Source organism: Panthera uncia, assembly GCF_023721935.1.
Source record: "Panthera uncia isolate 11264 chromosome C1 unlocalized genomic scaffold, Puncia_PCG_1.0 HiC_scaffold_3, whole genome shotgun sequence".
NCBI lineage: Eukaryota > Metazoa > Chordata > Mammalia > Carnivora > Felidae > Panthera > Panthera uncia.
In genome coordinates, this window is record NW_026057584.1 from 34,613,523 (window position 1) to 34,639,114 (window position 25,592).

Here is a 25,592-nt window from a genome sequence, read left to right on the forward strand (position 1 = left end):
CCCCCATAATTTACATTTGAAAACAAAGTTGGTTTTGGTAAACTCTCTCCAGGGTTTGAAATGAAATGACAATTTTTATCCTCTCTCTTTTGTGTTTGTTTGATTTTGTTTTTTCATTATGCCTTGTCAAGTGGCCTGCCTGGATATGAGCAAACCCAGATGGGCATGAATGAATCCAGGGCAGTGAGTATGTGAGTGTGGAGTGTGTCCAGGCCTGGGTGCCTATAAATTTAGACATGCCTGGACTTATGTATAGGCTAAGTTTGGGGAACCCCTTGTAAGAATGTGAGTGTAGACATTCGGGGCCATGGTTATGGCCTGTGACATGTGAATGTCTTGTTTAGGCAAGTCTAGATGTGAGATTAGACATGTCAGAGCCTCCTTTGTCTTTAACAATGCTTTTTTCCTGTATTATATCTTGTATACTGTATCACTATAAAAGAATAAAACCTATTCCCCTAATCCAGTCAAGAATTCAGATATATTAGGGCATCTGGGTGGCTCAGTCGGTTAAGCGTCCGACTTCGGCTCAGGCCATGGTCTCACAGTTTGAGTTCGAGCCCTGCATCAGGCTTTGTGCTGACAGCTCGGAGCCTGGAGCCTGCTTTGGATTCTGCATCTCCCCCTCTCTCTGCCCCTCCCACGCTCATGCTCTGTCTCTCTCTCTCTTGATAATAAATAAACGTTAAAAAAAATTAAGAAAAAAAAAGAATTTAGATATATTAATGCATTCTTTTTCAAGGTATGGATCACATCACATTAGTGGATCTTGTCACTTCCCTAAGAAACATCACAAAACCTACCACAATGAGAGACAACCTCTGTAACAGATTTAATGCACTGTCTTAGAAGGGAGAGTTCAGGAGAGAGTATGTATAGGGCTTGAGGATCTGGGCTTAAAAGGTTTAAGGCATGACTATCAAGATGGGGAATTGATCTGTATTAGACAAAATTCATTACATGTATTTGAGGATTGGTGGACACAGTAAGAAGAGGGTCTTGAACTGCATCTTGATGAATGAACTATTTTGTGATAAGCTGTTTGCCCTGCTGAGTAATCTATTATCTTGATTGGAGAACAGGTTACCCAAATTGTCTAGGTAAATCAGTTTGCAGAAATTTCTGTAGCAAACACTGAAGTAAGTTATAGCCTTACCTTTTTGAGCAAGAATTTTCTGAAACGGTTATTTTGACATTGGTGTTCTCAGACCTGATAATTAAGCTATATGGAGGCAGGCTGTCTCAACTCACGGTCTTGAGATGAGCTTAGTAGGACATGACCTACAGTTTAAAAAGTAAGAGACTGTAAAATTGAAAATTTCTATTTTGTAAGTATTACTTCATTATAATTTATTTCAGTTATATGACTGTGCACATGTGTACTGGATCAAGATGGCAAAATGTAAAAATATTTTTTAAGGATCTGGATCAAAAAAGTTTATGTTATATACTCATTGGGCTCAGTTCATTTATTATAATACTGTTCTTCGTATTCCCAAATCAGAATTCATTAACATTTGAAACTAGCACCAAGAACCTATCACAAGACAACAGACTTAAGTTTTTTGTCCCAATTTCATATTGCCAAAATAACACAGGGTACTTTATCTTTTTATCAGTATTGTTAAAAATTAACTTATATACAACAGTGGGCATTTTAATGTGCTAGCAGTTTACTGGTTTTTAAGTATTATATTCTGTGAGGAAAAGAAAAATAGACTTTATACTTCTGTAAAGAATTTAAAACTTTTAAAATAATGGCATAAAATGTATAGATCTCTGTTTCTCTCCTCCTCAAAGAAGGTAATACTTTACCACCAGTAAATTGCTAACACATTAAAAGGTCCATATGCATAGGTGTGCCTATTTCCTTGCTTACTCATTATCACTGGATATTATCCACTTTAAAAAAAAATATTCTCATCTGATGGGTGAAAATGGTTCAAAAGACTCATATACATTTTTTCTTTACATACTTTATAGATGTCTGGAATTCAACTTGTAGAATCACTTTAAAGAATCCTTTGGAATTTGTTGTATTGTTTTGTTGCCGTACCGTTTTTTCCTGACAGATTAATTTGTCATTGTTTTCTACTTCTAGGAACTAGGCTCATCTAATTCAAAGGGAGTCTAATGAAAAGAAAATATTTTTCTTCTTTTCTAGCCTCTTCCACTCATCCGTCATTAATTTCTATGTCATTATTATTTGATAATTGAAACCATGTTGCTTTATTTTTAAACAGAACAACGATAAAAGTGAATTTCTATCAACAGCACCTAGTGGTATAAGGAAAAGATTAATAGGTATGTATTTCTTTTTAAACAAGAGTTTTTTGGGGCACCTGGCTAGCTCAGTCAGCTAAACATCCAGCTCTTGATTTTGGCTCAGGTCATGATCTCACGGTTTGTGAGTTCAAGCCCCGTATTGGTCTCTGCACTAAAGTTAAATATTTCAAAATCTCAAATCTGAGCTATTAGTGCAGAGCCTGCTTGGGATTCTCATTTTCTCTCTCCCTCTCTCTCTGTCTCTCTCTCTCCCCCTCTTTCGCTCTCCTCCCCTCCCCCTCTTTCTCTCTCCCTCCCCCACTTGCTTGTGTGGACACAGTCTCTCAAATAAACTTAAAAAAAACAAAACAAAACTGAGTTTTTATAAAAAGAAGCACCTAAACAAGGAGCAGTAATAGTTAAGTATATAGGTTCTAGTCTTAGACTGCTTGCTTTTTATCTTCAGTCTGCCACTTAGAGACCTCTCTATGCTTGTTTTTTTCATTTGCAAAACAAGGACAATAATGGTACCAGCCCCATAGTTCTGAGAGTAATGGGAATAAAAGATGTCAAAAGTACTTAGTATAAGTGCTTGACTTTAATTTGTGCTTAACAGGTGTTAGCTATTACTGTCTTTTTTTTTTTTTTTAAGTAAGCTCTGCACCCAGCATGGGACTTGAACACCCCAAGATCAAGAGTCGCATGCTCTACTAACTGAGCCAGCCAGGCACCCTCCTATTAGTATCTGTTATTGTCACTACTTAACTTCTTTTCATGAAAAGATATGTTCATTTCTTCAATTAAACTGTAGATTCCTTCAGGCCAAGAACTCTCTCTTATATTTTTAACTCCAACACTTAACACATGTCTTTTACATTATAGTCAGTAGATATTAAGGTTAGTTAAAATGTCTCTCCAGTAAAATTACACGCCTTTTAGGGTTTTTTTGAGACAGTTTTGTAAGTGGTTTTATTGATGTGCTTAGAAATTTTATAATGAAACCAGTTTAAATATTCATAGTTGTACTGAATGCTGTACAAAGCCAAGTAAATAGACATGGTCCTGCCTTCTAGGAAATTAAAAGTTATTTTAAGGGTGCTTAGGTGGCTCAGTCAGGTAAGCGTCCAACTCTTGATTTCGGTTCAGGTCATGATCTCACAGTTCATGGGATTGAGCCCTTCATTGGGCTCTGCGCAGACAGTGGAGAGCTTGCTGGGAATTCTCTCTCCCTCCCTCCCTGTCTCCCTCCCTCCCTCCCTCCCTCTCTCTCTCTCTCTCTCTCTCTCTCAGAATAAATAAACTTAAGAAAAAGCAAAATTATTGTATCAACTCTGGGATGGAATGTGCCTATGTATTGATAGTTTTTATAGTAGCTACCATTTATTGAGTCAGGATGGCGTTTCCAGTATAGGCAGCAACAGAAAATTCTACAATAATGGCTTAAGCCATAGACATTTAATTATCTCACATCATGAGAAGCCTAGGGATACACAGTTCCATGGTTGAGTTAACTCAACAGTGTCGTAAAAGACCCAGGTTCTGCCTGTCTTCTTGCTTTGCTACCAGCATTTTTCACCTTTTGGTTTGAATGCTTCATATTGCACAATGGCTTCTATAGCTTTAAGCTATTGGTATAAATAAATGGCTTCCATAAGTGAGGGAAATCTTTCCCAGAAGCTTCTAGCAAATTTTCCCTCAAGTTTCATTGGTCAGAGGGTTACATAGCCAATCCTAGATGCAAAAGAGGTGGGAAAACAAGTATCTGGCAAAGGAAAAGATAATTACCATGATTATTTATCCCTTAGGGTGAGACACATTGCCACATATTACAAAACTGTTCTGTTAGCAAGGAAGAAGGAAAGAGAATGATACTAGGTATGATTGGCATTTTCTGCCACAGTTCCTGGGTGTCAGGCATTGTTAGTTGCTTTATATACATTTCAATGTAGTCTTCACAGTGGTTCATTAAATTAGGCACTTTGAGCCTCATTTGATAAATGAGGGAACTAGTGCTCAGAAAACTTTATATAACTAGCTCTGGTGAAATCGTCAGCAAATAAGGACAAAACCAGAAGTAAAATTCTCTTATTTCAAAGTCCATGCTCTTTCCATTACCCTTCAATGCCTCTCTTGTCAGACTGTCAAATTTTCCTGATTGCTTTTTTGCCCCACAGTTCCAAGGTCTCATTCTGACAGTGAAAGTGAATATTCTGCTTCCAACTCAGAAGATGATGAAGGAGTTGCACAAGAATATGAAGAGGACACTAACGAAGTCATATTGAGCCAAAAGATTCCATCTCAGAATAGAGTAGTTTCAGCTCCTGTTTGTAAAGGAACACCTTCTAAGAAAATGAAAAGAGATAAAACAGTAAGTGGAGACTTTAATCTTAAAGAAAAATTGTGCAGTATCTTAAAGATAAGCTACCCTAAGAAAAGAGATCCAAATGGGGGATTAATATATTTTTTTCCTTTACTTTTCTATATTTTCTCAGTCTTTCACATAAGTGCCCGTATATATTTGTGTCTATTTCTGAACTTTCTGTTCTGGCCTGTCTGCATCCACATTCATGTATCAATGCCATGTGCTAAAGCTGACATCTCAATTTAGTTGTATAAAAAATGAGCTTTTAAATACATTTTGATTGGATAACTGGAAGCAAGACTTCTCAGTGTATACCTTTTTATATAGTTTTGTTTTTGTAACATTGTTGATATGGTCAAGTCAGTTTAAGTAGTAAGTGAAGTGGTTGTGGGTCCATGTTGAGTTATTTGGAGGAACACTGTAAGCACCATGACCTGAGAAAAGGCTAATTATCTGGTGTTTGGTGTAAAGAATCAGAGCAATGTAGGAAGCCTACTGCCTGAAAGGTTTTCCATCCCTTCTTACCACCATGGAGGTTAGTCTAGCCCCAAGTTCATGAAGAAGTAGTAAGCCATTTTACTGGAATGGTAGGCAGCTCTTTTTTTTTTGTTTGTTTTTTACTCTGCTGTTGATTTCTTCCTCATTTTCAGTTCCTTAGCTGTACTAATATTAACAGATTTGCTAGGACTGTGTGAGGCAAAATGAAGGTCCTGATCGTTAGCCACCTCCCCCCCCCCCTTTTTAAGTCTAAGTAGAAATTTTATGTTGGAACTTAGGAATCATTTTTTTGAAGACTACTTCAATGTAGTCATTTCTTTTAACTTTTATGATCCTAAGAGTTACTCAGTTTTACTCCTAGAATTAAATAGAATTAAATTTGCTTGGTCCTTAATCTGTATTATCGCTGCAAAAAGAAAATGCTGCCAAATATTTCACATATCTTACTCTGATATTACTGTCTAGTTTTGATATAAAATAAATATCTGAAACTAAAAATTGATTTTGCTCTATCCACTTTCAGAGTGATTTAGTAGAAGAATATTTTGAAGCTCATAGCAGTTCAAAAGTTTTAACCTCTGACAGAACACTACAGAAACTAAAGCGAGCTAAACTGGATCAGGTATGTTGCAAGAAACGTTACTTCTATATTTTTTTTTTTTTTATTGTGAGCTAAAAAATATACTGCATAAGCAGCAAATGTGAAGAGTGAGTTTACACAAGCAGAATTATTATCCTGATAAAATGAAACACAAATTAATGTAACATAACTATTATATGTTTCATTATATGTAAATGGTTCAATAGATTTGAATTCTGTTTGATATACTATAATTACATTTTTTTCTCTACTTTATCATTTCTTCAGGATTTATGATAATCATCAGGGCCATAGTTTTTTGTTATCCATTAGCATTAATCTCTGTTATTCTTTAACTCATATTCATTGAACTTCACACTGGTCACAAAATAAAGACCTTGACCGGACTCTTTTAGTTACAGACCTTTAGTTACAAAGAACAGAGGGAAGCTGCTTCTTGATATTACAGAAAACCTGTTCGGTACAGTAAGATAAAGTTACTATATACTATGGTTCTGGTATCTCATTTAATAAAAAATACCAGTTTTTGAGGTATTTTGACTGAGGGTTTTGACTGGTATGTCCCTAACAGAGAAGACAGAACCCATCTGAGAAAGTCTTTGAGTAGAAAGTGGGGTTGATAATCTGAATCAAGAAGAGATGATTGTCATTGGCTCAAAGAATATTGAGACTTCTGGGGCGCCTGGGTGGCTCAGTCGGTTGGGCATCCGACTTAAGCTCAGATCATGATCTCACGGTCTGTGAGTTTGAGCCCCGTGTGGGGCTCTGTGCTGACAGCTCAGAGCCTGGAGCCTGCTTCAGATTCTGTGTCTCCCTCTCTCTCTGCCCCTCCCCTGCTCATGCTGTGTCTCTCTCTGTCTCAAAAATAAATAAAAACATTTTAAAAAATAATAAAAAATGCTATCTTAAAAAAAAAAGAATATTGAGACTTTTTGCAGTTTTCGAAGGTATACAGGGCTTTTCACAAGAGTTTGCAAGATACGGAAAAGAGGAGAATATAGAGTAAGCTGCCATGACCTGGTAGACATGATGCTATGTGGTTGTTTTTGTCTTTGTCACCTGGTGTATTGGTATTGGGACTCAGATCAGAGACTGATGAAAACATGTCAAGAAGCCAAGTTGTTCTAGGGAGGAGATGGCACTGACATCTACTTAGTGCATAGATTTCTGTATAAGCAACATGGGAGAAGGATAAATGGGTCTAGAGTCAGAACAGGACTTCATAGGACTGAGAGGCAGAAAGACCTCTATTAAACACCTGTTACCAATAATGAGGGAGGGGAAGGTCTTTCAGTGATTGTGGACATAGCTAACCAATATAGTCTCAGCATGTATCGTTCAGCATTTATGTTTTCTTTCTCATGTCTGTGGGTCAGGTGGGGGTTGGCCGATCAAGGATTTGCTCCATATGTCTCTCTTCCTCATTGGACCAGCAGGCCACCTGAGCCATGTTCTTCTCATGACGATGCCAGAGATGTAAGAAGTGGAAAAACACAAGACCTCTTATAGCCTGGGCTCAAAACTGACCCAGTGTCACTTCTGCCTTGTCCTAGTGGTCACAGCAAATCATGTGGCTGCAAAAAAAGTCAAAGAGCAGGGAACTAGGCTCCACCTCTTTAGTGGGAGGCAAAGTCACATGGCAGAGGGTGTGGATATATAGGGAAATGGGAAATATTGGGGCCAATAGCGTGATTCTCCGCAGACACTAAAGTTTGAAATTAAAGTTTATAGATAACTTTCCGGAGTTCACATTCAAATGTGAGTATGCTCTGATAATTTGCTATAATTGACCTCTGGAAATGATACGAGTGCTTCATCTGCTTTTTCAGAGCTCTAAACTTCAGAAGGAATGAGAGAAAATTTTTAAAACTACCCACTTACCAGTTACTTAGAACTTGTCCTGTTTCTCTTTAAGTGTGTGGATAAGTTAAGACCTAAATAGACCTGAGTGCCTGGGATGTTAACTGCAATTCTAGCCTTTAGTATTAAAAGGATATTTTAGGGACACCTGGATGACTCAGTCAGTTAAGCATCTTGACTTTGGCTCAGGTTGTGATCTCACAGCTTGAGAGTTCGAGCCCTGCGTGGGGCTCTGTGCTGACAGCTCAGAGCCTGGAGCCTGCTTCGGATTCTGTGTCTCCCTCTCTCTCTGCCCCTCCCCCGTTCATGCTCTCTCTCTGTCTCAAAAATAAACAAACATTAAAAAAAATTTTTTTTTGTAAATAATAAATAAAATCTTTTTTTTTTTAAGTTTTTATTTATTTTTGAGACAGAGAGAGACAGAGCATGAATGGGGGAGGGGCAGAGAGAGAGGGAGACACAGAATCCGAAGCAGGCTCCAGGCTCTGAGCCGTCAGCACAGAGCCTGACATGGGGCTCGAACTCACGGACCGCGAGATCATGACCTGAGCTGAAGTCGGACGCTTAACCGACTGAGCCACCCAGGCGCCCCAAAAATAAAATCTTAAAAAAAAAAACAAAAAAAAACTTTGCCATACTTATCAAAGATGGATTTGTTAGAAGTAGCTTTGATTCTTAGAGGAGCAGTGATACAAGTTTATTTTATTAGTGATAATGGTAAATTATAAAGAAACTTTAATGTTTTCTGAGAATTCATATTGTTACCTTAAGCTTTCACATTTCTTCAAATTCATAGGTTTTAAAAAGTCTGTCTGGATTTGTTGTCAAAGCTGGGAGGCAGGTTTAATCATCTCCTTATGGTAATGATCTTTTTAGAAATTAAAGCCTTATATTTGGAATTTATAATCATAGATACAGTTCTAGACAAAAAGTTTTAAGAAAACAAATACTTAAACCATAAATAGTATGTGTATTCATTTGATGCACTCATTACCAAGCCTGGTTAAAGTAATATTTCCACTAATGGCCTCTTCTAATGTCTACCTCTAAGGAAATATTTTTAGTTTCTGTTGATTTTGATGTATGTGGTTTGAAAGTGATTTTCTTCCCTCTTTTTTTTTAAAGCAAACTTTGCGTAACTTACTGAGCAAGGTTTCTCCTTCCTTTTCTGCTGAACTTAAACAACTAAATCAACAGTATGAACAATTATTTCATAAATGGATGTTGCAGTTACGGTAAGTACTATTATTTACATGTCTGTGTGTTAAAATCAAAGCAATCTAACATTTAATTTTCTTTTTGCAATCAACTTGATACATTTTTACATATAAAATTGTGAAAAAAATAGGTGTTTTCCTAATTTGATGACTCAGATGTAGAAATGTCATATTGTATGACTCATCTCAGAAAATCTAGTTTTCAAGAAGTGTGTCTAAGTTTATCATATATGAAAGCCATTGGTAAAATAGCCTTTATTAGAATTGTTATTACTTGTAAAAATATTGAAAAATCTAATCTGTCAAGACTGATAAGATATATCAATTAGATTTTTTTCTTTGTTTTTAAGAGAGAGCGCAGGGGAGGGTTAGAGAGAGAAAGAGAGAATCTTAAGCAGGCTCCACGTTCCATGTGGAGCCCCCATGTGGGGCTCAGTCCCATATCCCTGGGATCATGACCTGAACTGAAATCAAGATTCAGACACTTAACCACCTGAGCCACGCAGGTGCCCCTCAGTTAGATTTTAATCCAGTTTTCCACAGCAAAGTTTCTAAAAAGAATATATATATATTTTAATCTTATTCTGTATTCATGTGCTATAGATCTTCAGGTTTTTATCTGTCCTATAAATACCATTTTACCATTTAAAAATTATTTCTTTGAATATTTTTTGAATTTTACCATTTTTCAGATACCTCAGGTTAAATTTCAAATTCCCATTAAAACAATTAGAACAATGGTTAAAATGAAAACTTTTTTTTTTTTACTATAATTACTTTTACACTTTTATTAAAAAGGATCTGGGGCGCCTGGGTGGCGCAGTCGGTTGAGCGTCCGACTTCAGCCAGGTCACGATCTCGCGGTCCGTGAGTTCGAGCCCCGCGTCAGGCTCTGGGCTGATGGCTCGGAGCCTGGAGCCTGTTTCCGATTCTGTGTCTCCCTCTCTCTCTGCCCCTCCCCCGTTCATGCTCTGTCTCTCTCTGTCCCAAAAATAAATTAAAAAAAAAAAAAAAAAAATGTTGAAAAAAATAAAAAGGATCTTAGTATAAGGAAGTGCTTAAAATGTATGGTATTGTACATGTATACTCACAGTTACATAGTCACAGGGATAAATAAGAAGTCAGGTCCACCAAGCAGTAAAACTAGAAATTGGCACAATTTTCCTCAATTGATCCTGGCTTTCTTTTGCCAGTAACACATCAAAGGGTTATGCCTATCTTCATTGCTAGGACCTCAGTTTCTCCTAATAACTTTTTGTAGATCTGTTCATTATAAATTTGTAAAGTAGCTCTTCACTCTGATCCCATCCCACAGCATCCACCAGTTCCTCCTTTCAGTATGTCAACTCTGATAACTTGTTTGACTTTGCTTCCCAGCCTATACCTCATTCAGCTACTTAACAGAATTGTCGACTCTCTGAATTCCCTTACTTTTTTTTCTGGTGCTGCTACCTTGCACCATCTATCTCTACTTTGGGGGTTATTGCCTTTCTTCTATTCCTAGGCTCCCCTGCATTGCTACAAAGCATCACATAAATACTGTTTCTGATAGACTTCTATAAACAATCATGGAGTTGAGTTTTAGCTTGACCCCTAGGTGCTTGGTGTTCTAATCTTCTCATTCACTCTCTGGGCTTTGGTTGCTTTTTGCATGTGAATAACTCCCATGATTTCTCCAGGCCAGCCCAGATCTCACTCCTCAGCAGCATATACAGGTACATCAGTGTATACTGGAGGGTTTCCATGTTGATGTCCTGTAAATAATTCAATATATATAAAATTTAACTCCTCTTAGACCCCTCATTGCCACCTGCCCCTGCAGCCTGGCACAGTGAAAGTCACTTCATCCACATAGTTGCCTAGGCCAAAAAAAAAAAACAAGTTATTTTGAAATATTCCCTTTCTCTCACCTTCCACATCTAATCACTCTTCAAATCCTATTGATTTGACATGTAAAGCTCTTGATAACTTCTATTTTTCTCCATAACACCTAATTCAAGCTCATCATCTTTGGCAGTTTTCCCCTTCTTCTGTCCATCCGCCCTATTCAGCCAGGGTGAAAATATCATGCTACTTTCCTACTTAAAACCTTTCAGTTAACACCTGACTAGTTACTGTTAAATGGTCATTGTCCTTTAAATAAAATCTAATGTCTTAGTTGACTTAACAAGACCTTTGTGATTTGGCCTCTGCTTACTTTTCCTATTTAATCTATTAAAACTCAGCTTCAGCTTGTACAACTGTTTAGTGCCTTGTGCCTCCTGTTCTCCCTTGCCTCCAGCCATCCATCACCTGAAAGGTATTAAGAGCTGGAGAGAAAGTTACTGATGCTGGACCTGTAAGTTTGGTGTACAGATAATAATAAAATTGCGCTTTTATTACCTTGTATAAGTTGAGAATCAATGTAGTTCTTTAGTCATCCTAGTTCTTTCTGTATTTTTTATAAACTTAAACTAGTTAATTCTAAAAAATTAAGTAAGAGGTACTGAACTTTAATTTCATGAATGCTATCTTTCCTAACAGCCTGGGGTTCAACATTGTGCTTTTTGGTTTGGGTTCTAAAAGAGATTTACTAGAAAGGTTTCGAACCACTGTGCTGCAAGATTCCATTCATGTTGTCATCAATGGCTTCTTTCCTGGAATAAGTGTGAAATCAGTAAGTTTCAAAAATGTTAAAAGGAGCAACATTATATTCCCTGCCATTTGATACCCATACCATTTACATTCTGGAACATTCAAATTTTTTTAGCCTTGACACTAGTAGGATTGCATAATGCTTAAGATCATGTGTTGGGACTCAGGGTTCTAGCTTTGAAACCTCATCTCTGAATTTCCTACTTTGTAACTGATAAATATAGTAAATCTTAGAGAAATGTTGGTTTTGTTTACCAAATACCAACAACAGTACTTTTGTGAAGGACAGGATTATGGAAGACTTTGATTTTATTATTGCTTTTATGTCACTTTGGTACTCTAATAAGTAATAGTTTGTAGTTTTATAATGTATCATAGGTCAGTTTTAGTGCAAATGCTTGTGTCCTCTCATCGTTTGAAAACAAAAACCTTTTGGTGCTAGATATTAATAATGCAGTATTCCTTCTGAAAAGTGTCTTTAATGTGTGTATCCCATTTCCTTTGATAAATATATAGTTTTCTAATGTTTCCCGTTTTGTTGCAGGGGGGTTATTTTTGCTACCCTCTTATCTTTATGTCTTTGGTATTTTTCCATGTTTCATTTTTGCCATAACTTAATGCCAAAAATGAATTTGATATACTTAAGAACCAGAAGGATTTTTTAAGTGGTTTTTTTAGACTTGATAGGAAATCTAAATTCATTTTTAACTTATAAGAAAAGATTGATTTGCTAGTTGTATTTATCCTATATGATAGAATAAGTAGTAATTGATGTACCTCTTGCACTTTTATGATATAGATCCTGAATTCTATAACAGAAGAAGTCCTCGATCATATGGGTACTTTCCGCAGTGTACTGGATCAGCTAGACTGGATAGTAAACAAATTTAAAGAAGGTAACATGAAGTAGATGCTCTAGTTTTAGGGTAAAGCTAAGCATACACTTATACTTATTCACGTACAGATAGGAGGTCCCCAATTTAAAATGGATTGACTTACCACTTTTGATGTTATGATGGTGCAAAACCAATACACATTCAGTAGAAAACCATACTTGAAAGTTTGCATTTTTAATCTTTTCCTGGGCTAGGGGTATGTGGTGCTACACTCTGTTGTGATGCTGGGCAGTGGCAGCAAGCCACAGCTCCCCGTCAGCCACATGGCTATGAAAGTAAATAACTGATATAACCATTCTGTACCCGTACAACCATTGTTTTTCACTTTCGGTACAGTATTCAATAAATTACATAGGATATTCAACACTTTATTATAAAATAGACTTTGTGTTAGATGATTTTACCCAACTATAGGCTGTTCTGAGAACATTTAAGGTGGGCTAGGCTAATCAACAAGAATGAAATCTTACCATTTTCATTGACATGGATGGAGCCAGCTAAGCAAAATATTTTGCTAAGCAAAATAAGTCAATCAGAGAAAGACAATACCATACGATTTCCTTCCTATGTGGAATTTAAGAAACAAAACAGATGAACATATGGGAAGGTGGTGGGGGGAAGAGAAGAGAGGAAAACAAACCACAAGAGACTCTTAACAACAGAGAACAAACTGAGGGTTGATGGAGGGAGGTGGGTGGGGAACGGTCTAGATGGGTGATGGGTATTAAGGAGGGCACTTGTTTTTTTTTTTTTTACTTTTTTTTATTTATTTTTATTTTTTATTTTTTAATATATGAAATTTACTGTCAAATTGGTTTCCATACAACACCCAGTGCTCATCCCAAAAGGTGCCCTCCTCAATACCCATCACCCACCCTGCCCTCCCTCCCACCCTGCCCTCCCTCCCACCCCCCATCAACCCTCAGTTTGTTCTCAGTTTTTAACAGTCTATCTATGCTTTGGCTCTCTCCCACTCTAACCTCTTTTTTTTTTTTTTTTTTTCCTTCCCCCCCCCCATGGGTTTCTGTTTTGTTTCTCAGGATCCACATAAGAGTGAAACCATATGGTATCTGTCTTTCTCTGTATGGCTTATTTCACTTAGCATCACACTCTCCAGTTCCATCCATGTTGCTACAAAAGGCCATATTTCATTTTTTCTCATTGCCACGTAGTATTCCATTGTGTATATAAACCACAATTTATCCATTCATCAGTTGATGGACATTTAGGCTCTTTCCATAATTTGGCTATTGTTGAGAGTGAAGGAGGGCACTTGTGATGAGCACTAGGTGTTGTATGTAAGTGATGATGAATCACTGAATTCTCCTGAAACCAACACTGTACTGTATGTTAACTAAAATTTAAATTAAAAAAACTAAAAAGGTGGGCTAGGCTAAGCTATGATGTTCAGTTGAGTGTATTAAAAGTATTTTTGACTTCAATTTAGGATGGGTTTATCGGGATGTATGCCCATCTGAGACTGAGGAAGCTCTGTATTATTCTGTACAGGGGATTATTTCAATAACACTTCTCTCAATGATGATTTAGATTTCTCAGAAGTAATTTGCCCTTTCTTTTTCCATCAACTTTTTTGTGAACTTCATTTACCTAACAGGAAAGAATTACCCCAAACACCTTGAATTTGTATAACCAAAAGCCTATTATTTCAGAATAGTTTTCAGGTTTTACTTGGCCTGTGTGAAGTGCCCCCAGTTGATACGTGCATCTTTGGTATTTTTATATATTGTTTAATATTTTTATAAAACACTTCTCTTCTTTATTCTCAGTAAATATTACTGCATTTGAATAATTTCATATACTAAAATCTGCAGAATGGAAAAAAAGCTTTTTTTTTTTTTTTAAATAGGCTACATGGCCAACACAGAGCTCAGTGTGGGGCTTGTACTCACAACAGTGAAACCAAGACCTGAGCTGAGATCAAGAGCCGGACACTTAACTGACTGAGCTACCAATGCACCCCTAAAAGCATTTTTTTGTTATTCTTTTGGTGTGAGTGTTTTGGCTATGTGAGCATTTCAGAAAACTAAAAACAAAATTATTTAGGGTCCAACAATTGTCACTTAGTTACTACTTAATAAAAAGGAGTAACTTAATCTGATAGAGAATTTTGGTATGGTTATAAATTGTTTAAAATAAGTGCCTGAGTCATTTTACATGTATATATTCATTTATGTAATGCATATTTGGTTATTTATATAAAATATATTTGTAATTATATAAACTATAATTAAATAAAAGTTTTCACATATGGGTATATAATTTGAATATATGTAACTAATTACATAGTTCATAAATAAATAATTACATAGTTCATATAGTGTAATGCATATGATGTAAACATATAAGTATAATTTTATATAGTTATAAAATAGAATTCTATGTCTATATAGAATTTAAACACTATTGATTATGGTGGCTTCTAGAATTTAAGGAACCTTGGACTTTCAAAATGTTCTCAGAATCTTTGTTGCTATAGTCTCTCTTGTCCCTCTAGCCCCAGTGGGAGAGAAATTTACTTACTCTAGTAGGCTTATTGTCCATTATAAATGCTAAATGTCTCATTTCTTACCAACTCCTGAGAGACTTACCAGTGGCTTTTAAACATATATAGGACTTCTTCCATCATAAGAAAAGGTTTACCTGATTCTGCTGCCCTTCCACACTGTTTTATTTTCTTGTTTCAGTGATTTCAGAGTTTTTGAAGACATGTCATGCCTTTTTACCTATTTCCTCAATTTCTTGCTTCTGTGCTACATGAACTATATGCTTGATTACTTGTGTAATTTTCTTACTAAACACAGTTGACCTTGGCTCATTCTTTATCTTGATCTCTGCAGTAATTAATGGTGTTGACAGCTCCATCCTCCAAATTCTTCCTTCATTAACCTTTATGATACTATTTACTTCTCTGACTTTCCTGATGCCTTGAGCAATATCCTAAATTTCACTCCCTCCCCTTTTTTTGTCTTCTTTGCCTTTTACGATAATCAGGGTTTTCTATCTTGCCTCTTAATGCCTGGTAAGAACTGTGTGTGTGTGTGTGTGTGTGTGTGTGTGTGTGTGTGCGTGCCAGCTCTACTTCTACCTTGCAATGCAACATGCACAGATTTACCTCCAACCCAATATGCATCTTGCACTATTTCCTGTACCTTATTAAAATTCCTTTCTTTATGATGTGATTTGAGCACTAACCCTTCCAGTTAAGTGTCTAACCACCCAGTCCCCACTGATTTTCAACCAATTTCCTTAAAACTTTAATAATATGTTGCCTATTTTTGAGAGACTGCTGTCTTCTCAAATATATTACATACTGCTATGCAGTAGTTACCCTTGTCCTATACTACTTTGATACTTTTTAATTCACAGGCATTTTGTGTTGTAAGGACTTTACAAATACTCCTTGTAAATAATAATTGAGTTGTCTTTCCTTTTAGATTCTTCTTTAGAACTCTTCCTTCTCATCCACAATTTGGATAGCCAAATGTTGAGAGGAGACAAAAGCCAGCAAATTATTGGACAGTTGTCATCTTTACATAATATATACCTTATAGCATCTATTGATCACCTCAATGCTCCTCTCAGTAAGTCTTCCCTTCTCTTTCTTGAGATACCAGTCTTAAAAAATTTTTTACTATTGTAAGTCAACATTTTTATTGTTTTTTTAGTACACTTTTTTTGTTGCATGCTTAAAGACATGGGTTGCTAAAAATAAAAGTGTCCTCAATCTGATTTAGAGCATAATTCTTGGAGATAAAATTCAGATTCTAAAGGGGGTATTCATTTCATGAAGGGGGAGAGGCCCAACTATTATATTGGTCTTTTTCTACTCTTTGTAAGTATTGCAACATTGATTTTATGCATTTAATTCAGAGACTTTGTGATGATCCTATAGAAAAAAAAATGTTTAAAACACAAAAAGAACAGTGTTATTAAATTTTTTCAAAAGAATGCCTTGGTGTAGCACTAATATATTTTACTTGTATTCAGCATACAAATAAAGATTCAGATATAGATGTTGACTGACAATGAAATTAGATTGTGAGGTACTGATTTGGATGGAAAAATGGCAAAAATGAAAATTTTTAGGATTCATTTATTTCAATGCTTTCTCATTCTTTCCACTTCCTAGAGTGGAATCTAGTAACATGACAGTATGACAATAATTAATAACTCTTTAATTTAATAATTTAATAATTTCTTTAATTATATGCCGTAGTGTGGGATCATGCAAAGCAGAGTCTTTATAACTGGCTCTGGTATGAAACTACTACATATAGTCCTTATACTGAAGAAACTTCCTATGAGAATTCTCTTCTGGTTAAACAATCTGGATCATTACCACTGAGTTCTCTAACTCATGTCTTACGAAGCCTTACCCCTAATGCAAGGTAAGAATGAAAACTACAGTTTCTTTCTTTCTTTTTTTTTTTTATTTATTTATTATTGAAAGACAGAGCGTGAGCAGGGGAGGGGCAGAGAGAGAGAGACATAGAGTCTGAAGTAGGCTCCAGGCTCTGAGCTGTCAGCACAGAGCCTGATGTGGGGCTTGAACTCACAAACCACGAGATCATGACCTGAGCCAAAGTCAGATGCCTAACCAACTGAGCCACTCAGGCGCCCCTGCAGTTTCTTTTTAAAAACTCCATACGTTTTAAGACATGCAGTAGTAGGTTTTAATGGTAATAATAAAGTCTCTACTTAGTTTGAAGGATTAAGAGAAATAGTAAAAACTAGTTGGCAGTACTGGGTTATGCAATAGGCAGACTCCTCAAACAGTAGTGTCAATATTTCTTTTTCTGAATTTTTATATTTCTAAATTTTTTTTTGAGAGAGAGGGCACAAGTCAGCGAGGGGCAGAGAGAAAGTGAGAGAGAGGGGGATAGAGAAGCAGGGCTCACCCAAAGTGTGGCTAGAACTCATGAACCGTGAGATCATGACCTGAGCCACCCAGGCACCCCATTAATTATTATATTTCTAAATAAGACATCTCAAGATAGTGGTCACTGGAGGAAAAAGAATTTTGATTTTACTTAAATCTGAGGGTTATTTTTAATTATATACTGAACATTCTGATTCAAACATGGGGCCCTTCACATGAAATAACTCATTTGATCCTCACAGCTACTCTAAGGTAGATAGCAATGGGCAGAGATTTTGATCCACATCTGCTGGGCTCCAAAGCTCTTGCCCTTAAAATCTTTGTATAATGTCTCTAGTGGAGCCCTTTCAGCAGCCCCACCAAAAGGTGTATCTGAATTAAGAAATGCTAAGAAAAGCTGGATATGGCATAAACTGGCAAAACATAAAGGGCATGATAACTTACTGAAAAAGGCTTTTAGTACCAGTTCCCCCCCCCCAAAAGAATAGAATTCTAGAGCAATTTTTAACAAGATGAAGTGTTTGAAAACAATAAACCCTGTTAAAAATAATTAAGATTTGAAAAGATGAAAAATAGTGTGTTCTTGGATGAGTGGACTGAACATTATAGAGGTAGCAAGTGAGAATGTATTGGACCTATAAATTAATCCAAACATCGATTTTTCGTGTGTTTTAAATTTGACACAAAAATGCAAAGTTTCTTAAAGCAGATGAGACTAGCAAGGTCTTTTTTTTCTCCCAAGAGCAATGGACACATCTAGTCAGGATGGTACAATAGTTTTCACACTTTTAATTCATCCCCTTTTGTTCCAAACACATAGCATTAATAGATAAAATATAAAAGGACCAAAGGAAAAACAAAAAGATTATAGCCTGACTGAAAATATGAACATCTCAATGAAGCAATCATAGAGCAGTGAGAGATTGGAAGCCACAGCCCAGCTGTGTTCTGGATGTAAGAGCAGCAAAGGCAGTTGGGAGTCTGACTTATGTGGGGTAACAGTAGTAGGACAATACCACATACTGTCCAAACCCAGACATTTCTGTTGAGGACAAATGCTAAACCAGACAGGATGGTAGATATGAAAAAAAGCATGTAAAACAATACTTTATAGCACTGTAATACTTTATGTATTATGTAGTATTGTAATACTCTATGCATATGTCATTATGGTTAAATTTCAAAATGTGCACAGAAATGAAAAATACCTAATTCAGGATAGTACACACTGTATAAAAGAAGGGAGGGGAATAACTAGGGGATGGGATAGGCAAAAACTTTCAAATCTTTTCATTCTAGAAAAATTTTTCCCATTTATTTTTCTTTTATGTGTTTGCTTTTTTAAAAACTTTTGGAGTATTCACAGAAGGCTATAAAGAAATGTCCAGGAAAGTCCTGAGTACCCCTTTCCCAAATACCTCCCATCACAGTGCAGTATTAAACCAAAACCAGACATTGGTACAATCCATAGAGCTTATTCAGATTTCACCGTGGACATGTGCACTCATTTGTGTATGTGCAAGTGTATGCTCATAGCCCTTGCAGTTTAGTCACATGCGGAGCCTTACATCCCTATAACCACCACAGTCAAGATACTCAGCTGTATCGGTACCACAAGACTTCCTCATGTTAGCCCTCAATTACTGATTTTAATTAATTTTGTTACTCTGTAAAGCTGCTTTGTAGACCTGAAGATTAGTATTGTATTAGTATTGAAATATGCATTAAATCGGTATCTAATCAAAATTTCTATTAAATTGCAATAGAAAAAGGTTTCAATCTTCTTATGTTTACTGTTAATGGACTATTGCAAGTTGCTGTGTATGAAGGTGGGAATCCATACAATATAAGTACAACGTTAAATAGGACTCTGCTCTAATGCAAGCAGTTTTTAGTTTGGCATACTTAAATGTCTATGTATTAGCCTCCAACGCTTTTTTTTTTTTTTTTTTTTTTTTTTGAGAGAGCGAGAGTGCGAGTGGGGGAGGAACAGAGAGAGAGGGAGGGAGACACAGAATCCGAAGCAGGCTCCAGGCTCCGAGCTGTCAGCACAGAGTCCAATATGGGGCTCAAACCCATGAGCTGTGAGATCATGACCTGAGCCAAAGTCGGACGCTTAACCGACTGAGCCACCCAGGTGTCCCCGATGCTTTTTTTTTGTAACTATGAAATTTTGTTTCATTCTGCAAACTCCTATATCATTTAGTGTTTACTTGGTATGAATGTGATAAAAAAATCTTAATCAACATTTAGCTGTGTAGTGAGTGGCAGTATCTAGTTCTAACATGGTCAGATGATCCAGAAACACTTATGTGATTATTTTCTAGATCATCTTAAAAATTAAAATGTAAAGATTTAAAATTTTTGCCACACCCAAGGACTCCTGAAAATCTCAGGGTGTGTAACATGCTTCCAGCCCCATAATTCGACTTTGTGCAGTCTCCTGTAGAAATCGAGATGAAAGAATATGTACAACTTAATGTGGAGTTATTTTTAATAAAATTGGAAGTAAACATCCAAAACAGGTAGGGCAATGGTAACTGTGTGGTACACGATATGACAGATGAGCAGCCATTAAAAATTTAGGAAGACTTTTTAATGATATGGGAAAATCAGTTAAGTGAAAAGGTGAGATATAAAATGGTATATACTATATATAAATGCATGAATTTGTGTTTCCACCCTGCTTTATTCCACAAAGATTTGAGAAGGCAGCATACATAAATATGATTTCCACATCAAATGTTTGTGGTTGTTATTTTAGGGTTATGGGATTAATATTCTCTTTACATTTTATTATATATTCAAAATTTTCTAACCTGAACCAACCTGTAGCCTTAAAGAAAACTCCTAGATTTTCCTTAAAAGTCTATAAAAAAGCTTCTCTTTTTTAAGTAGGCCAGGTTCCTTGGAGAAAAGAACAGAAGAGAGTATGTATAAGCCAAGTATTTCAAATTATCTTTGTGTATTTTACTGTTACCTTTTGATGTTAAGGTTCTGGATTTGATTTTTTTTTTTTTTTTCCTTAGGGGGATCTTCAGGCTACTAATAAAGTATCAACTGGATAACCAGGATAACCCTTCTTACATTGGTATCCAATAATTATAATATTAAATTGTTTGAGTTTGTTTCACCCCATAAATTCCTTTTTCTGGAATCTAATAATAGCACTGCAGTGTTTCAAAGGAGCAAATAAATGGTTTGGTCTGTGATCAGTTTGTCTGCCACATAGCACATTTTCAAGAAGCCCCACAGATAACACTGCTTAACGCACTGTTTGCCAATGCACATTGAAAGACCCCATCTGGCCGCCTTTTTTTTTTTCTTTTTAATGTTTTATTTATTTTTGAAAGAGAGAGAGAGCAGGGGAGGGGCAGAGAGAGGAAGACAGAGAATCCCAAGCGAGCTTCATACTCCTCGTCAGTGCAGAGCCCACGAGCCTCAAACTCACAAACTCTGAGATCGTGACCTGAGCCAAATTTGGGCACTTAACCAACTGAGCCACCCAGGTGCCCCATTTCCGGCCTATTTTTAAATTTCCTATGTAGTAGTAACTGTGGACATGTGTCTACAGATAACATATTTCATATGCTGGGCATCTTAGCAGATTTTCTTCCCCTTGGGTAAAACCATTAACTTAGATAAATATTTTAATAACCATTCAGCTCTCCTGACGTACTAGTTCCTTCTTTAAAAGTCAGCGTTATTCATGCTGTTTAAAGCTGCCCACAGAGTTAGGTTTTACTTGGTCAGTTGACTACTTTCAACCAATCAGTTCTCTTTAAAAATAGATATATCTAGGGGCGCCTCGGTGGCTCAGTCAGTTAAGCGTCTGACTTCGGCTCAGGTCATGATCTCACAGCTTGTGGGTTCGAGCCCCGCGTCGGGCTCTGTGCTGACAGCTCAGAGCCTGGAGCCTGCTTCGGATTCTGTGTCTCCTTCTCTCTCTCTCTCTGCCCCTCCCCCACTCACACTCTGTCTCTCTCAAAAAATAAAACATTAAAAAAAAAATTTTTTTTTTTTAAATAGATATATCTAAGTCACGGTGTATAATAATTAAGTTTTCTCTAGTTTGTTTCTTCCAGAGGTACTTAAAACTGACTACTTTGGTATACTGTGGCAATAGCACTTTTTTTCTGTGTTCTTTGGAATGGGTAACCATATATGGGGTGATGTCTTAAATGCTAACTTATGTTCACATCTCCTTTTGAACTCTCTAGGACTTTCTTTTCAAGATTTTTACCAACAGTGTCGAGAGGCATTCCTGGTCAATAGTGATCTGACACTTCGGGCCCAGCTAACTGAATTTAGGGACCACAAGCTTATAAGAACAAAGAAGGTGAGACTGCTGTTACAGATTATATGCCAGGAATACCTTATCTCTTGTTTAGTTAAGGACAAGTATGCCTTTGAGTCGACTTTAGGAAACAAGTAGAGGTTCCATGACGGGTCCCAAGGATCCATTTAGGCCATGTACAATTTAAGTTCTATAGATTAAGTTCTATAGAAAGAAGTACTCAGTTTCAGAGCAGAAAACTTAGCCAGGGTAACAGACCATTAGAAATATAAGTCAAATAATTGTATTCCCTTTTCCCTCTTTTTCTTCTACCACATCACCAATTGAGTCTACATGGAGCACTAACTACATATCAGATATTGCGCTAAGTATTAGGATACAATAGTAAGCAAAAACCGAATTTCTTTTCTGATGGAGCTTAAAGTCTAATGGAGGAGATGGGCATTTGTCAAATAATCACACACGTGTCAATTTTTAATTGTGGTTAAGTCCTATGATCAGAAGGGTACATGGTTCTGAAAGAGCGTAATATGTGAATCCGACCTAATTATGGTTATCAGACCACTGAGCTGAGATCTCAAGGAATATTGGGAGATAACTGGTCAGAGAAAAACAAGGCCAGCATGGCACAGAATGAGAGGCTGAAAAGACAATGGTATACTGCTTTTAGGCCACAGAAAAGATTCTAATCTTCATTTGAAGATTAAGGGAAGTCATTAAAAAAAATTGTTCTGACTCTGGTTATGCAAAGTGGAATGGGGCAGGGTGAGGTGGGAATTGCTAAAAGTCAATTCCCAGAGACCAGTTAGGAAACTGTTAGTAGTCTGGGTGAGATGATGGTAACTTGACTAGGATGAAGAGAGAAAAGGGGTTGGAATCCAGATATACTTAGGAGGTAGAACTGACAAGAATTGATAATAGGTTGGATGTGAGAGCCAAGGGAAAGTGTAAAGAATGATTTCTGGTACCTGGCTTGCATAACCAGAGAGATGGTAAGATCACTGGATGAGAAACATTTTTGGGTAGACAGATCATAAGTTTGTGATTGCAGTACATCTGAACTTACTCTTTGAGATTCTTTTGAGATTTGCAAATGGAGATGTCAGCTAGGCAACTGGATATCCTGGGACAAGAAACCAGAGCAAAGATTGGGCTAGAGATAGAAGACTGATCCTTGCATATTTAGGTTGTAATGGAAACCAGCCATTGGTAGGACTATCATGAGAGAGGACATACAGTGAGATTAGGAGGCCAGGAACTAAGCCCAGAAGTGCGACATTTAATGGCTAAGTAGAAGATAAGCTTGTAGAGGTGGGAATAATAGCCAGACAGCCAGGAAGAAAAACAGGATATGATGTCACAGAAGCCAAGAGAGGCATGTTTTAAGAAAGAACAGTCAGCAGTGCCAGGTTCTGCAGACAGGCCAAAAAGATGAAAACCGACAATCTGTATTGGATTTAGGAATAAGGAATTCCTTGGTGGTCCAAGCAAAAGTTCTTTTGATGACATATAATGGTGGTAGTAGCTAGGTTGGACTGGGTTGAGTGAAAGGTGAAGAAGTGGAGACCACCAAATATTGATGACTCTTCTGGAAAGGTACAGAGGTTGGGTGATAGAAATGAGAGTCTAGTGAGGGTTATTTTAAAAAGGTGAGATACCTGGGGGACACCTGGCTGGCACAGTCAGTAGAGCATGGAACTCTTGATCTCAGAGTCATGAGTTCAAGCTCCACGTTGGGTGTAGAGATTACTTTTTTAAAAAGGGGATTAGGGGAGATACCTGGATAAAAGAACCAAGAAATCAGTATGTAAAATTCTAGAAAGACCAGGAGGGTAAAGAAATCTACTTACTCTCCAGTCTTTTCCACGATGAAGTGGTTTAACTATGAATTCAGTGTATTTAAATATATATGCCTGCCCTTTTGCCTTAATCTTTACATTTCCATATTTATGTAAAATATTAAATCTATTTTTCTGTTTAACCTACAACAAGATTCACATATATCTTTACAAATGACTAACATCCAGGGTATTCTCACATCTTTTAGGGAACTGATGGAGTAGAATATTTGTTAATTCCTGTGGACAATGGAACATTGACTGATTTCCTGGAAAAGGAAGAAGAAGAGTCTTGAAGCTGCCCTTTACTCTTCTTCTGTAGAAGGGTTGTTGGACCCCAGCTGCCACTCCTCTAAAGTGTTGTGTTTACATCTAACATTAGACTCTTTTTTCCAGTGTATAAGACTTAAAATTAGGAGGGGGAATGTCATCGATTAGAACCTTGATTAGCCTGGCTGGTGTACCATCTCTAGTACTATGCAGTGGTCCTCAAGTAGGAGAAAACGTGCCTTTCATTCATTACCTCTCTGGAGACTTCATGCTGGAATGAACAGTGTGCTCAGGGACTATTTGGAGCTGGTTGTTTTTGAATTCTTTTATACTAGAGATGATACTATTCCTAATTTTTTGAGGGCCTTTTAAACACCCCCCAGAGCTGTTTGCAAATGTGTTTATTCTAGAGTATGGAAGTACAAAAACATTGGCATCACATAAATCTACTTTATTTGCTGTTCTGTCAGAGCTGATGAGTATAAAGGAGAAGGCAGATCATCTTCCTGCTCTTGAAAGGCTTAACAAAAGGTGTGTAAGACTGGGGAAGAGTAGGTGATGTAGCTTTCTCCTTTTGGATTTAGATTACATGCTGGTGGGGGTAGGGAGGAAGAGGGCATGACACTATTTCTTTGGGACAGTGGGAAAAGCATAATGAGTATATAAGATGTGTACCCACCTTAGAAAGCACATGAACAATAATTATGGTACTTGGAAAAATTAATATCTGTGCCATCATCCTCATGACACGAGTGAGAAGCCAGGCTACAGAAACACAATCCTGAATTACATTTTAGTCATTGTTTTCAAGAAAACAGAAAATAAAAATTCAGTTATTCTTCTATTGACATTTTTTCTTCAGTAACATGCAAGTGAGTAGCATATAAATGGCTGCTTTAATCTTGATTTCTCTATCAAGTAGACCTAAAACTCACTGTAAGACGTTTCAGTTTTTTTCTTAAAGTAATAATTTCAAGCCTTCGAAATATTTACACAAGTCTTTTTCCTTAGGAAAGAGAAAAAGGCTAACCTTGGCCACTGGTCGGCTTGTAGTCTTCACATACTCCCTTAAAATTATTTCATACTTGGAAAAAAATTCTTCATTGAAATACCACTGTAATAAGATAGGAGTGAAAAATGCTGATGCAGTACATACTTTAACTTGTAAACCCCTTTCATGAAAATATTTCCCTAAATGCTCAGAGTTGGAAGTCATTTATTTGTGCCATATAATTAATTTTGTTAAATCCACATATGAGTTTAGTCTTAAATATAATCAAAATATTTAAACAAATCTGTACATGAATTTGATTCTAAAAATTTTTGTCACCGAAGGATATTCAGTGAAAAGTGAGTTTTCCTTCCAGTCCCTATGCCAACCAGTGATAGGAGTTTATTCCTCCAGAGGTATTCTATGCACATGGAAGAATATGTCTATATCTCCTTTTAAAAACACAAATGGTAGCATATGATTCGTACTGGTTTGCACCTTGCTTTTTTTGCTTAATGTCTAGTTTATAACTTATAGTATTATAAAGTATATAAAATCTTTAATGACCTAATATGCAAGTTTTGCATTGCCCTTAAATATCTACTGGTTTATTTTTATAGTTTTTGTGTCCATACTACTTGCAAGCAGTTATGTGTCAATAGTCTATTAATAAATAAAAAGCCAATTTGGATAGAATCATTTTTTTTAGTACTGATTTTTTACTAAAAATAATTAGAAGTCCTTCAAATATTTTATAAGTGCATCTTACAGATCTGATGAAGATCTTAGCAGAATTATTCTACACTCTTCATTTACTTGTTTCAGTATCGATGTTCCTTATACTGTCAGTGAAGAGCTTGACTGCTAAGGCTCCAACTTCTGTTGTTACTTGCTTCTGACAAGAAATAACAGACCTGAAAAACTTGATTTTTTCTGGCTGCTCTTAATAAAATGGCCAAATAA

General features: G+C 36.5%; 2 protein-coding genes and 1 long non-coding RNA gene across 3 annotated transcripts in view; 1 reads left to right on the forward strand and 2 right to left on the reverse strand.

The window, feature by feature from the left end:
- The window catches only part of CFLAR (CASP8 and FADD like apoptosis regulator), a 224,037-nt gene extending 215,865 nt beyond the window's left edge, over positions 1-8,172 (reverse strand). The window contains exon 1 of the transcript XR_007454444.1: positions 8,132-8,172. The gene's annotated coding sequence lies outside the window, so the exon portion shown is untranslated. The remainder of the gene's footprint in view (positions 1-8,131) is intronic.
- Positions 1-23,744, forward strand: part of ORC2 (origin recognition complex subunit 2) — a 41,901-nt gene extending 18,157 nt beyond the window's left edge. Inside the window, exons 8-18 of the mRNA XM_049615879.1 lie at positions 2,244-2,304; positions 4,440-4,633; positions 5,649-5,747; positions 8,712-8,821; positions 11,327-11,459; positions 12,237-12,333; positions 15,789-15,935; positions 16,571-16,742; positions 20,263-20,324; positions 21,454-21,572; positions 23,578-23,744. Coding sequence (XP_049471836.1) covers positions 2,244-2,304; positions 4,440-4,633; positions 5,649-5,747; positions 8,712-8,821; positions 11,327-11,459; positions 12,237-12,333; positions 15,789-15,935; positions 16,571-16,742; positions 20,263-20,324; positions 21,454-21,572; positions 23,578-23,664 — 1,281 coding nt within the window. The 3' untranslated portion in view covers positions 23,665-23,744. The remainder of the gene's footprint in view (positions 1-2,243; positions 2,305-4,439; positions 4,634-5,648; positions 5,748-8,711; positions 8,822-11,326; positions 11,460-12,236; positions 12,334-15,788; positions 15,936-16,570; positions 16,743-20,262; positions 20,325-21,453; positions 21,573-23,577) is intronic.
- LOC125911780 (uncharacterized) lies at positions 11,981-13,068 on the reverse strand. The gene is made up of 2 exons (XR_007454447.1): positions 12,437-13,068; positions 11,981-12,307 (listed from the first exon to the last, which is right to left on the reverse strand). It is a non-coding gene; the product is annotated as an uncharacterized LOC125911780 (long non-coding RNA).
- Positions 23,745-25,592: the final 1,848 nt, after the last annotated feature.